Here is a 12,593-nt window from a genome sequence, read left to right on the forward strand (position 1 = left end):
CCTCCGAAACTAAATACACTGAGCAGAAATCATAATACTCACTATAAGGAAAAAGGGGACCTGGAGACGCCGGCTGAACTAAGGAGGATGGGGGGGGCACAGCCCACCCCTTTAAAGGGACGTCGAAGCTGGACCCCCCTCCCTAACTCAAAACCCAACTAACTACAAACAAATGAGCAAACAACCTTCCATAGTTTTTCTAGGGCCGTCAAAAAGTGGCTTTTGGATAGTCAGTCCTGTTCTCATTGACAATACCGTACGGGTATTTGGCCATCAGATGGTTCCTTTGTGGGTACCATCTGATGGCATTTGGATTTTCTGATTTATTTATCTTGACCCAACCTTATTTTAGGTTCAATTATTCTAATCTATGTTATTTTAATCAGTCTGTATTTTGTATTTGCACTAAGTGCTTTAAATGTTAACCTTTTATTGTGGTTTCAGGACATTGTACAGTAGTCTGTTTCTTGTATTTGTATTTGAACACTGTCATTGTAAACCCTAATGTGTAGTATTTATGTTTGTCAAGGACTACAGATGGAAATTAGCTTGTGGCTAACTCTGGTGCAGCCATCTTTTTAATGTACCTGCACATTGTCCTTTAAATAAATAAATAAATAAATAAATAAATAAACTTAAAATAAAGACTACTAGCCATCTCCAGGCCCAAACTAAACTAAAGATCAAATTAAACAAAAGCTAACAAAAGAGCATCCAGTTTGGTGTTGCTTGGTCTGTGTCTCCTGGCACACTGAGCAGAGAGAAGTTGTATATGCTGATGGGAATCAGTTCAGGTGTGCCAGTCCAGGTGTGGTACTCTGAGATGGGAAGAGACCAGATTAATTAGATGATTGAAAATGCTGTGTGTTGAGAGAGAGAGAGTCATGGCCACACGCAACAGTGTGTGTGTGTGTGTGTTGCAGCAGGGAGGTGAAGTAGAGGATAAAAGGCAACACATGAACACTGACTCAATGAGAACACGACTCTTCATCGGAGCAAACACAGATTTCAAGGTGAGATCGCAATGTTCAGTTTGAGAGAAAATTAAAAACAAATTATAAAATGAATAGTTTATTTGCATACTTTCCTTTTTTCACTTGTCATGTGTTTATTGTAATAAACTGTAAATGTAGTATACATTTGTTGAAAAAATGTATTTTATGCACCGAATGTGAACATGTTGAATCCTTTATTTTCAGATGAGGTGTTTCCTTCTACTGGCGATGTTGGTGGTGTGTGCTTCAGCTCTTGAAGGTGGTGCTTTTGTTTGTTTCACCTTAGAAGGAGATCTAAAGGAAGCTTTGAAAGTGAAGGAACTTTGAAGGAATTATTTGTCTTTTCTTGTCATTCTAATTACTAAAGACACTATCTAATGTTTTTATTTTATGTTACAGCTTAAAATAAAGAATTAACCTTTGGCATTCATTAAAATTGTAGAACTAGTGAAAAACGTGAAAACACTGCTTACAAATCAACATGTGTTAAAAATAATCCTCATAAATGGTTAATTATAAATGGCTAGTTCACTAAATGAATTAGATTTTAGTTGAATTTGAAATAATTAAACACTAAAACTGGATTTAATTCTACTTTTAGTTGTAAGTGAAATATTTAATGACTTTTACAGATTTGATATTAAAATGGTGACAAAAATTGAAAATCAGAGCTGCTTCTCTTCATGTAAACAGCGTAATAGTGTACGAACTGTGATAAATGTGTACTGATTTGTCCACTGCTTTGTTTTCTTTTAAATTCTTTAAAAATGTAAAACAACTAATTTCCTTTTCTTTTCTCCAGATCTGTCAGGAAAGATGTTCACCTTCCCAGCGGAAACAAACTTCGATCATGTGAAGTTGATCACCACGAAACAGAATTTCGGTACTGTAACCGTCTGTCACAGGTCCGTATGAAAGCAGAACCCGCTATGTCTTAATTACTTTGATGTTCTTTCTAAAAAACAATTCGTTATCTTTTAAGATCCATTACAGACCTCAAAAGAGGCCACTCCCTGTTCTCTTTGGCCACGCCCTCTAGTGCTAACAACTTCCTGATTTTCTGGGATGAAGGCAAACAGGAGGTTGCGCCCCATATTAGGGATAAAAGGGTAGGGTTTGGAGGTTTCGACTACAAACCAAACACCTGGCACTCCATCTGCAGCACATGGGACTCTAAGTCTGGGGTGGTGCAGGTGTGGGTCGATGGACAACCTTCCATTCGGAGATTTATCAGCTCTGGATCAAACATCAGTGGACAACCTTCGATTATTTTAGGACAGGTAACGTTCTCTACTTAACCTCACTGGTCTTTTCGCAAATCACTTTGATTTATTTTGTAATCGTCTGTTTAGATTTAAGATAAGTTATTGGATGATGAAACCTTTACTTGCCATCTCATCTGCAGGAACAAGATTCTCACGGCAATGAGTTTGACACTAAACAGTCTTTTGTTGGCATGATGTCTGATGTCCACATGTGGGACTACACCCTGTCCTCCTGCGAAATCCAGAAATACATGAACAGCCAGAGCTTCACTCCAGGGAATGTGCTGAACTGGAGGGCGCTGGACTACAAAATCGTTGGCAACGTGCTCAGAGAAAACCAAGACATAATTTGTGTCTAAATTTCCAAAATGACAGCGGCGTAAGTGTCAGAGAAGGTGACGAGTCATAACTTCTATGTTTCATGTCCTGAATAAAGGAAAAGTTACAAATACTAACAACTTTTGTTGAATCATTAGCCTCTTGTAGATGAGTTGATTTCCTAAGTCTCTTTCCCTTCAATAAACATATGAAAGCATTATTGCAAGTGTTCTGTGCATTTATCTTTCCACGTCATAAATACATCATTTTAATATGACTATTTGTGCAGTAAACAAAACTGCCTCAAAGTGTAGTTAGAGATATAAGGAAGTTGAACTGGCTTGATAACACTGAGATGGTTTTGCCCACAAATAGGTGTTTTGCTATTTAAAGGGAACAAAGGTGATATCCTCTAAGGTATTAGTTTTCTTTGTGGATACTTTTGATCTCTTCTGGAAACGTCCATCTTTTTTCTGTCTGGATGGCATTTACTGTACCCAAATAGACTGGGCTAACAGTCCGACAACTTATTCTGCACCATTTGTAATTCTCGTGCATCTTGACTGCTCTCAAAAGTCTGCCCACCTCAGGCCATTTCTGGTCCTCACCTACAAATCTCCCTCCCCTACAGCCCATGCGAGCGCCCCCTCGTGGCTAGGTGGGTGAACTACTGCTACCCCGCTAGTCCCCATTATGATGGACATCCCAGTCACAATCGGAGTGAGTGGGAGTGAGAGGGGCAGGGTAACGGCCCGGGCAGGCGGGGGAGAGGTTTGTCCGTCAAGACTCCTGGCCCTGCCCCTTCTCAACCATTCTCCGACCCTGCACCCCAACCTGGAACTTGATGATTGGGCCGGAGCTTCGGGAGCTGCGTGCTGGCCTGCGGTCCCCACCCCCGGTCATCCCGTTGCTGCTTCCACCTGCCTGCTGTGCTGTTGCCGTCCCTGACCCACCAGTCTGGCCTTCGGCAGGAGGGTCCCCCCTTATGAGCCTGGTCCTGCTCAAGGTTTCTTCCCTCCTAAAGGGGAGTTTTTCCTTGCCACTGTTTGGCTTAAGGTTTTTCTCCCGCTAGGGGAGTTTTTACCTGCCATTGTTTATGTAATAACTGCTCGGGGGTCATGTTCTGGGTATGGGTCTCTGGAAAGCGTCCAGAGACAACTTTTGTTGTATATCCAAGCTTCATTCAAACTCCGATCTATCCTCTACTGTCCTGGGCACCTTCCAACCCATTAACTTACATGATCTGATGGATTTGATCATGAAAATGAAATTGTCCTCTAGCCCTCTGGATGTACTACCATTGCCAACAAAGGCTATATAACAAAGTGTTGAGATTAACTTTTGTTATTGACCAAATACTTATTTTCCACTATAATTTGCAAATACATTCTTTAAAAACTGGATTAATTCTACTTTTAGTTGTAAGAGAGATTTTTAATGACTTTTACAGATTTGATATTAAAATAGTGACAAAAATTGAAAATCAGAGCTGCTTCTCTTCATGTAAACAGCGTAATAGTGTACGAACTGTGATAAATGTGAACTGATTTGTCCACTGCTTTGTTTTCTTTTAAATTCTTTAAAAATGTAAAACAACTAATTTCCTTTTCTTTTCTTTTCTCCAGATCTGTCAGGAAAGATGTTCACCTTCCCAGCGGAAACAAACTCCGATCATGTGAAGTTGATCACCACGAAACAGAATTTCGGTACTGTAACCCTCTGTCACAGGTCCGTATGAAAGCAGAACCCGCCATGTCTTAATTACTTTGATGTTCTTTCTAAAAAACAATTAATTTATCTTTTAAGATCCATTACAGACCTCAAAAGAGACCACTCCCTGTTCTCTTTGGCCACGCCCTCTAGTGCTAACAACTTCCTGATTTTCTGGGATGAAGGCAAACAGGAGGTTGCGCCCAATATTGGGGATAAAAGGGTAGGGTTTGGAGGTTTCGACTACAAACCAAACACCTGGCACTCCATCTGCAGCACATGGGACTCTAAGTCTGGGGTGATGCAGGTGTGGGTCGATGGACAACCTTCCATTCGGAGATTTATCAGCTCTGGATCAAACATCAGTGGACAACCTTCGATTATTTTAGGACAGGTAACGTTCTCTACTTAACCTCACTGGTCTTTTCGCAAATCACTTTGATTTATTTTGTAATCGTCTGTTTACATTTAAGATGAGTTATTGGATGATGAAACCTTTACTTGCCATCTCATCTGCAGGAACAAGATTCTCACGGCAGTAGGTTTGACACTAAACAGTCTTTTGTTGGCATGATGTCTGATGTCCACATGTGGGACTACACCCTGTCCTCCTGCGAAATCCAGAACTACATGAACAGCCAGAGCTTCACTCCAGGGAATGTGCTGAACTGGAGGGCGCTAGACTACAAAATCGTTGGCAACGTGCTCACAGAAAACAAAGACATAATTTGTGTCTAAATTTCCAAAATGACGGCGGCGTAAGTGTCAGAGAAGGTGGCCAGTCATAACTTCTATGTTTCATGTCCTGAATAAAGGAAAAGTTACGAATACTAACAACTTTTGTTGAATCATTAGCCTCTTGTAGATGAGTTGATTTCCTAAGTCTCTTTCCCTTCAATAAACATATGAAAGCATTATTGCAAGTGTTCTGTGCATTTTATCTTTCCACGTCATAAATACATCATTTTAATATGACTTTGTGCAGTAAACAAAACTGCCTCAAAGTGTAGTTAGAGATATAAGGAAGTTGAACTGGCTTGATAACACTGAGATGGTTTTGCCCACAAATAGATGTTTTGCTATTTAAAGGGAACAAAGGTGATATTCTCTAAGGTATTTTTCTTTGTGGATACTTTTGATCTCTTCTGGAAACGTCCATCTTTTTTCTGTCGGGATGGCATTTACTGTACCCAAATAGACTGGGCTAACAGTCCAACTTATTCTGCATCATTTGTAATTCTTGTGCATCCTGACTGCTCTCAAACGTCTGCCCACCTCAGGCCATTTCTGGTCCTCACCTACAAATCTGTCCCTCACCTACAGCCCATGCGAGCGCCCCCTCGTGGCTAGGTGGGTGAACTACTGCTACCCCGCTAGTCCCCATTATGATGGACATCCCAGTCACAATCGGAGTGAGGGGGGCAGGGTAACGGCCCGGGCAGGCGGGGGAGAGGTTTGTCCGTCAAGACTCCTCTCCCTGGCCCTGCCCCTTCTCAACCATTCCCCGACCCTGCACCCCAACCTGGGACTTGATGATTGGGCCGGAGCTTCGGGAGCTGCATGCTGGCCTGCGGTCCCCACCCCTGGTCATCCCGTTGCTGCTTCCACCTGCCTGCTGTGCTGTTGCCGTCCCTGACCCACCAGTCTGGCCCTCGGCAGGAGGGTCCCCCCTGATGAGCCTGGTCCTGCTCAAGGTTTCTTCCCTCCTAAAGGGGAGTTTTTCCTTGCCACTGTTTGGCTTAAGGTTTTTCTCCCGCTAGGGGAGTTTTTACCTGCCATTGTTTATGTAATAACTGCTCGGGGGTCATGTTCTGGGTATGGGTCTCTGGAAAGCGTCCAGAGACAACTTTTGTTGTATATCCAAGCTTCATTCAAACTCCGATCTATCCTCTACTGTCCTGGGCACCTTCCAACCCATTAACTTACATGATCTGATGGATTTGATCATGAAAATTAAATTGTCCTCTAGCCCTCTGGATGTACTACCATTGCCAACAAAGGCTATATAACAAAGTGTTGAGATTAACTTTTGTTATTGACCAAATACTTATTTTCCACTATAATTTGCAAATACATTCTTTAAAAACTGGATTAATTCTACTTTTAGTTGTAAGAGAGATTTTTAATGACTTTTACAGATTTGATATTAAAATAGTGACAAAAATTGAAAATCAGAGCTGCTTCTCTTCATGTAAACAGCGTAATAGTGTACGAACTGTGATAAATGTGAACTGATTTGTCCACTGCTTTGTTTTCTTTTAAATTCTTTAAAAATGTAAAACAACTAATTTCCTTTTCTTTTCTTTTCTCCAGATCTGTCAGGAAAGATGTTCACCTTCCCAGCGGAAACAAACTCCGATCATGTGAAGTTGATCACCACGAAACAGAATTTCGGTGCTGTAACCCTCTGTCACAGGTCCGTATGAAAGCAGAACCCGCCATGTCTTAATTACTTTGATGTTCTTTCTAAAAAACAATTAATTTATCTTTTAAGATCCATTACAGACCTCAAAAGAGACCACTCCCTGTTCTCTTTGGCCACGCCCTCTAGTGCTAACAACTTCCTGATTTTCTGGGATGAAGGCAAACAGGAGGTTGCGCCCAATATTGGGGATAAAAGGGTAGGGTTTGGAGGTTTCGACTACAAACCAAACACCTGGCACTCCATCTGCAGCACATGGGACTCTAAGTCTGGGGTGATGCAGGTGTGGGTCGATGGACAACCTTCCATTCGGAGATTTATCAGCTCTGGATCAAACATCAGTGGACAACCTTCGATTATTTTAGGACAGGTAACGTTCTCTACTTAACCTCACTGGTCTTTTCGCAAATCACTTTGATTTATTTTGTAATCGTCTGTTTACATTTAAGATGAGTTATTGGATGATGAAACCTTTACTTGCCATCTCATCTGCAGGAACAAGATTCTCACGGCAGTAGGTTTGACACTAAACAGTCTTTTGTTGGCATGATGTCTGATGTCCACATGTGGGACTACACCCTGTCCTCCTGCGAAATCCAGAACTACATGAACAGCCAGAGCTTCACTCCAGGGAATGTGCTGAACTGGAGGGCGCTGGACTACAAAATCGTTGGCAACGTGCTCACAGAAAACAAAGACATAATTTGTGTCTAAATTTCCAAAATGACGGCGGCGTAAGTGTCAGAGAAGGTGGCCAGTCATAACTTCTATGTTTCATGTCCTGAATAAAGGAAAAGTTACGAATACTAACAACTTTTGTTGAATCATTAGCCTCTTGTAGATGAGTTGATTTCCTAAGTCTCTTTCCCTTCAATAAACATATGAAAGCATTATTGCAAGTGTTCTGTGCATTTTATCTTTCCACGTCATAAATACATCATTTTAATATGACTTTGTGCAGTAAACAAAACTGCCTCAAAGTGTAGTTAGAGATATAAGGAAGTTGAACTGGCTTGATAACACTGAGATGGTTTTGCCCACAAATAGATGTTTTGCTATTTAAAGGGAACAAAGGTGATATTCTCTAAGGTATTTTTCTTTGTGGATACTTTTGATCTCTTCTGGAAACGTCCATCTTTTTTCTGTCGGGATGGCATTTACTGTACCCAAATAGACTGGGCTAACAGTCCAACTTATTCTGCATCATTTGTAATTCTTGTGCATCCTGACTGCTCTCAAACGTCTGCCCACCTCAGGCCATTTCTGGTCCTCACCTACAAATCTGTCCCTCACCTACAGCCCATGCGAGCGCCCCCTCGTGGCTAGGTGGGTGAACTACTGCTACCCCGCTAGTCCCCATTATGATGGACATCCCAGTCACAATCGGAGTGAGGGGGGCAGGGTAACGGCCCGGGCAGGCGGGGGAGAGGTTTGTCCGTCAAGACTCCTCTCCCTGGCCCTGCCCCTTCTCAACCATTCCCCGACCCTGCACCCCAACCTGGGACTTGATGATTGGGCCGGAGCTTCGGGAGCTGCATGCTGGCCTGCGGTCCCCACCCCTGGTCATCCCGTTGCTGCTTCCACCTGCCTGCTGTGCTGTTGCCGTCCCTGACCCACCAGTCTGGCCCTCGGCAGGAGGGTCCCCCCTTATGAGCCTGGTCCTGCTCAAGGTTTCTTCCCTCCTAAAGGGGAGTTTTTCCTTGCCACTGTTTGGCTTAAGGTTTTTCTCCCACTAGGGGAGTTTTTACCTGCCATTGTTTATGTAATAACTGCTCGGGGGTCATGTTCTGGGTATGGGTCTCTGGAAAGCGTCCAGAGACAACTTTTGTTGTATATCCAAGCTTCATTCAAACTCCGATCTATCCTCTACTGTCCTGGGCACCTTCCAACCCATTAACTTACATGATCTGATGGATTTGATCATGAAAATTAAATTGTCCTCTAGCCCTCTGGATGTACTACCATTGCCAACAAAGGCTATATAACAAAGTGTTGAGATTAACTTTTGTTATTGACCAAATACTTATTATCCACTATAATTTGCAAATACATTCTTTAAAAATCTGACAATGTGATTTTCTGGATTCTTTTTTTCATTTTGTCTCTCATAGTTGAGATATACCTGTGATAAAAAAATACAGGTATATCTCATCTTTTTTTCAGAAGCGCCACCGTGCCCCAATACTTTTAATTAATAACGGAGGGGTTGGAAGAAAGGAAAGGGAAGAAGAGGAGAGAAGGAGGATATTCAGTTTGACGTTTTCCATATTCGTGGCGAATTTGGCGGTGATGATTCGTGGGTTGACCGGTTGCCAGCCGATGAGAGCGCGTTGTGCTGCCGGAGCCAGCATCAGAGCCTTCTGTGTGTGGGCCGCCCTCTTTTGTGTGCCCGGAGTATAGCACTCTCTCTCCAGATGTTAGTCTCAGCTGCCCTGTCTTTAGCCACTTCGTCTCACACAGTCACACAACATCAGGAAGGACACCAACAAAAGAGCACAAGTTTAACTGCTTTTATTTAAGCAACCTCCGAAAATAAATACACTGAGCAGAAATCATAATACTCACTATAAGGAAAAAGGGGACCTGGAGATGCCGGCTGAACTAAGGAGGATGGGGGGGGCACAGCCCACCCCTTTAAAAGGGACGTCAAAGCTGGACCCCCCTCCCTAACTCAAAACCCAACTAACTACAAACAAATGAGCAAACGACCTAAAATAAAGACTACCAGCCATCTCCAGGCCCAAACTAAACTAAAGATCAAATTAAACAAAAGCTAACAAAAGAGCATCCAGTTGGGTGTTGCTTGGTCTGTGTCTCCTGGGACACTGAGCAGAGAGGAGTTGTATATGCTGATGGGAATCAGTCTAGGTGTGCCAGTCCAGGTGTGGTACTCTAAGATGGGAGGAGACTAGATTAATTAGATGATTGAAAATGCTGTGTGTTGAGAGAGAGAGAGTCATGGCCACACGCAACAGTGTGTGTGTGTGTGTGTTGCAGCAGGGAGGTGAAGTAGAGGATAAAAGGCAACACATGAACACTGACTCAATGAGAACACGACTCTTCATCGGAGCAAACACAGATTTCAAGGTGAGCTTGCAATGTTCAGTTTGAGAGAAAATTAAAAACAAATTATAAAATGAATAGTTTATTTGCATACTTTTTTCACTTGTCATGTGTTTATTGTAATAAACTGTAAATGTAGTATACATTTATTGAAAAAATGTATTTTATGCACCGAATGTGAACATGTTTAATCCTTTATTTTCAGATGAGGTGTTTCCTTCTACTGGCGATGTTGGTGGTGTGTGCTTCAGCTCTTGAAGGTGGTGCTTTTGTTTGTTTCACCTTAGAAGGAGATCTAAAGGAAACTTTGAAAATGAGGGAAATTTGAAGGAATTATTTGTCTTTTCTTGTCATTCTAATTACTAAAGACACTATCTAATGTTTTTATTTTATGTTACAGCTTAAAATAAAGAATTAACCTTTGGCATTCATTAAAATTGTAGAACTAGTGAAAAATGTGAAAACACTGCTTACAAATCAACATGTGTTAAAAATAATCCTCATAAATGGCTAGTTCACTAAATGAATTAGATTTTAGTTGAATTTGAAATAATTAAACACTAAAACTGGATTAATTCTACTTTTAGTTGTAAGAGATATTTAATGACTTTTACAGATTTGATATTAAAATAGTGACAAAAATTGAAAATCAGAGCTGCTTCTCTTCATGTAAACAGCGTAATAGTGTACGAACTGTGATAAATGTGTACTGATTTGTCCACTGCTTTGTTTTCTTTTAAATTCTTTAAAAATGTAAAACAACTAATTTCATTTTCTCTTTTCTTTTCTCCAGATCTGTCAGGAAAGATGTTCACCTTCCCAGCGGAAACAAACTCCGATCATGTGAAGTTGATCACCACGAAACAGAATTTCGGTGCTGTAACCCTCTGTCACAGGTCCGTATGAAAGCAGAACCCGCTATGTCTTAATTACTTTGTTCTTTCTAAAAAACAATTAATTCATCTTTTAAGATCCATTACAGACCTCAAAAGAGACCACTCCCTGTTCTCTTTGGCCACGCCCTCTAGTGCTAACAACTTCCTGATTTTCTGGGATGAAGGCAAACAGGAGGTTGCGCCCCATATTAGGGATAAAAGGGTAGGGTTTGGAGGTTTCGACTACAAACCAAACACCTGGCACTCCATCTGCAGCACATGGGACTCTAAGTCTAGGGTGATGCAGGTGTGGGTCGATGGACAACCTTCCATTCGGAGATTTATCAGCTCTGGATCAAACATCAGTGGACAACCTTCGATTATTTTAGGACAGGTAACATTCTCTACTTAACCTCACTGGTCTTTTCGCAAATCACTTTGATTTATTTTGTAATCGTCTGTTTAGATTTAAGATGAGTTATTGGATGATGGAACCTTTACTTGCCATCTCATCTGCAGGAACAAGATTCTCACGGCAATGAGTTTGACACTAAACAGTCTTTTGTTGGCATGATGTCTGATGTCCACATGTGGGACTACACCCTGTCCTCTTGCGAAATCCAGAAATACATGAACAGCCAGAGCTTCACTCCAGGGAATGTGCTGAACTGGAGGGCGCTGGACTACAAAATCATTGGCAACGTGCTCAGAGAAAACAAAGACATAATTTGTGTCTAAATTTCCAAAATGACGGCGGCGTAAGTGTCGGAGAAGGTGGCCAGTCATAACTTCTGTTTCATGTCCTGAATAAAGGAAAAGTTACAAATACTAACAACTTTTGTTGAATCATTAGCCTCTTGTAGATGAGTTGATTTCCTAAGTCTCTTTCCCTTCAATAAACATATGAAAGCATTATTGCAAGTGTTATGTGCATTTTATCTTTCCACGTCATAAATACATCATTTTAATATGACTTTGTGCAGTAAACAAAACTGCCTCAAAGTGTAGTTAGAGATATAAGGAAGTTGAACTGGCTTGATAACACTGAGATGGTTTTGCCCACAAATAGATGTTTTGCTATTTAAAGGGAACAAAGGTGATATTCGCTAAGGGTTTAGTTTTCTTTGTGGATACTTTTGATCTCTTCTGGAAACGTCCATCTTTCTGTCGGGATGGCATTCACTGTACCCAAATAGACTGGGCTAACAGTCCGACAACTTATTCTGCACCATTTGTAATTCTCGTGCATCCTGACTGCTCTCAAACGTCTGCCACCTCAGGCCATTTCTGGTCCTCACCTACAAATCTGTCCCTCCCCTACAGCCCATGCGAGCGCCCCCTCGTGGCTAGGTGGGTGAACTACTGCTACCCCGCTAGTCCCCATTATGATGGACATCCCAGTCACAATCGGAGTGAGTGAGAGGGGCAGGGTAACGGCCCGGGCAGGCGGGGGAGAGGTTTGTCCGTCAAGACTCCTGGCCCTGCCCCTTCTCAACCATTCCCCGACCCTGCACCCCAACCTGGGACTTGATGATTGGGCCGGAGCTTCGGGAGCTGCGTGCTGGCCTGCGGTCCCCACCCCCGGTCATCCCGTTGCTGCTTCCACCTGCCTGCTGTGCTGTTGCCGTCCCTGACCCACCAGTCTGGCCTTCAGCAGGAGGTCCCCCCTTATGAGCCTGGTCCTGCTCAAGGTTTCTTCCCTCCTAAAGGGGAGTTTTTCCTTGCCACTGTTTGGCTTAAGGTTTTTCTCCCACTAGGGGAGTTTTTACCTGCCATTGTTTATGTAATAATTGCTCGGATGCTGATCTATCCCCTACCGTCCTGGACACCTTCCAACCCATTAACTTACATGATCTGATGGAAATTAAATTGTCCTCTAGCCCTCTGGATGTACTACCATTGCCAACAAAGGCTATATAACAAAGTGTTGAGATTAACTTTTGTT

At 42.2% G+C, this 12,593-nt stretch overlaps 3 protein-coding genes across 4 annotated transcripts; all 3 read left to right on the top strand.

Moving 5' to 3' along the window:
- Positions 1-980: 980 nt before the first annotated feature.
- On the top strand, positions 981-5,026 carry LOC133447587 (serum amyloid P-component-like). 2 transcript variants are annotated; one of them, XM_061726299.1, is made up of 5 exons: positions 981-1,013; positions 1,200-1,254; positions 1,798-1,900; positions 1,978-2,275; positions 2,401-2,619. In XM_061726299.1, the coding sequence occupies exons 2-5, from the start codon at positions 1,200-1,202 to the stop codon at positions 2,617-2,619; spliced, it is 675 nt and encodes a 224-aa protein (XP_061582283.1). In that variant the 5' UTR covers positions 981-1,013. The 2 variants fall into 2 exon arrangements, with proteins under 2 accessions (XP_061582283.1, XP_061582284.1); XM_061726300.1 differs by lacking the exons at positions 981-1,013; positions 1,798-1,900; positions 1,978-2,275; positions 2,401-2,619 and adding exons at positions 4,204-4,306; positions 4,385-4,682; positions 4,808-5,026 and having other exon boundaries at positions 1,197-1,254.
- Positions 5,027-6,594: 1,568 nt separating this feature from the next.
- Positions 6,595-7,454, top strand: LOC133447366 (serum amyloid P-component-like; the record flags this gene model as incomplete). Its single annotated transcript, XM_061726039.1, has 3 exons — positions 6,595-6,704; positions 6,783-7,080; positions 7,206-7,454. Coding segments are annotated over 3 exons (627 nt in total), but the record flags the coding sequence as incomplete, so codon positions are not given.
- A 2,305-nt stretch (positions 7,455-9,759) lies between these two features.
- Positions 9,760-11,386, top strand: LOC133447588 (C-reactive protein-like). The gene is made up of 5 exons (XM_061726301.1): positions 9,760-9,797; positions 9,979-10,033; positions 10,567-10,669; positions 10,745-11,042; positions 11,168-11,386. Exons 2-5 carry the CDS (start codon positions 9,979-9,981, stop codon positions 11,384-11,386), a joined length of 675 nt encoding a protein of 224 aa, XP_061582285.1. The 5' UTR covers positions 9,760-9,797.
- The last annotated feature ends 1,207 nt before the right edge of the window (positions 11,387-12,593 follow it).

The sequence above is a fragment of the Cololabis saira genome, chromosome 7 (genome assembly GCF_033807715.1).
Source record: "Cololabis saira isolate AMF1-May2022 chromosome 7, fColSai1.1, whole genome shotgun sequence".
NCBI classification, from domain to species: Eukaryota; Metazoa; Chordata; class Actinopteri; order Beloniformes; family Belonidae; genus Cololabis; species Cololabis saira.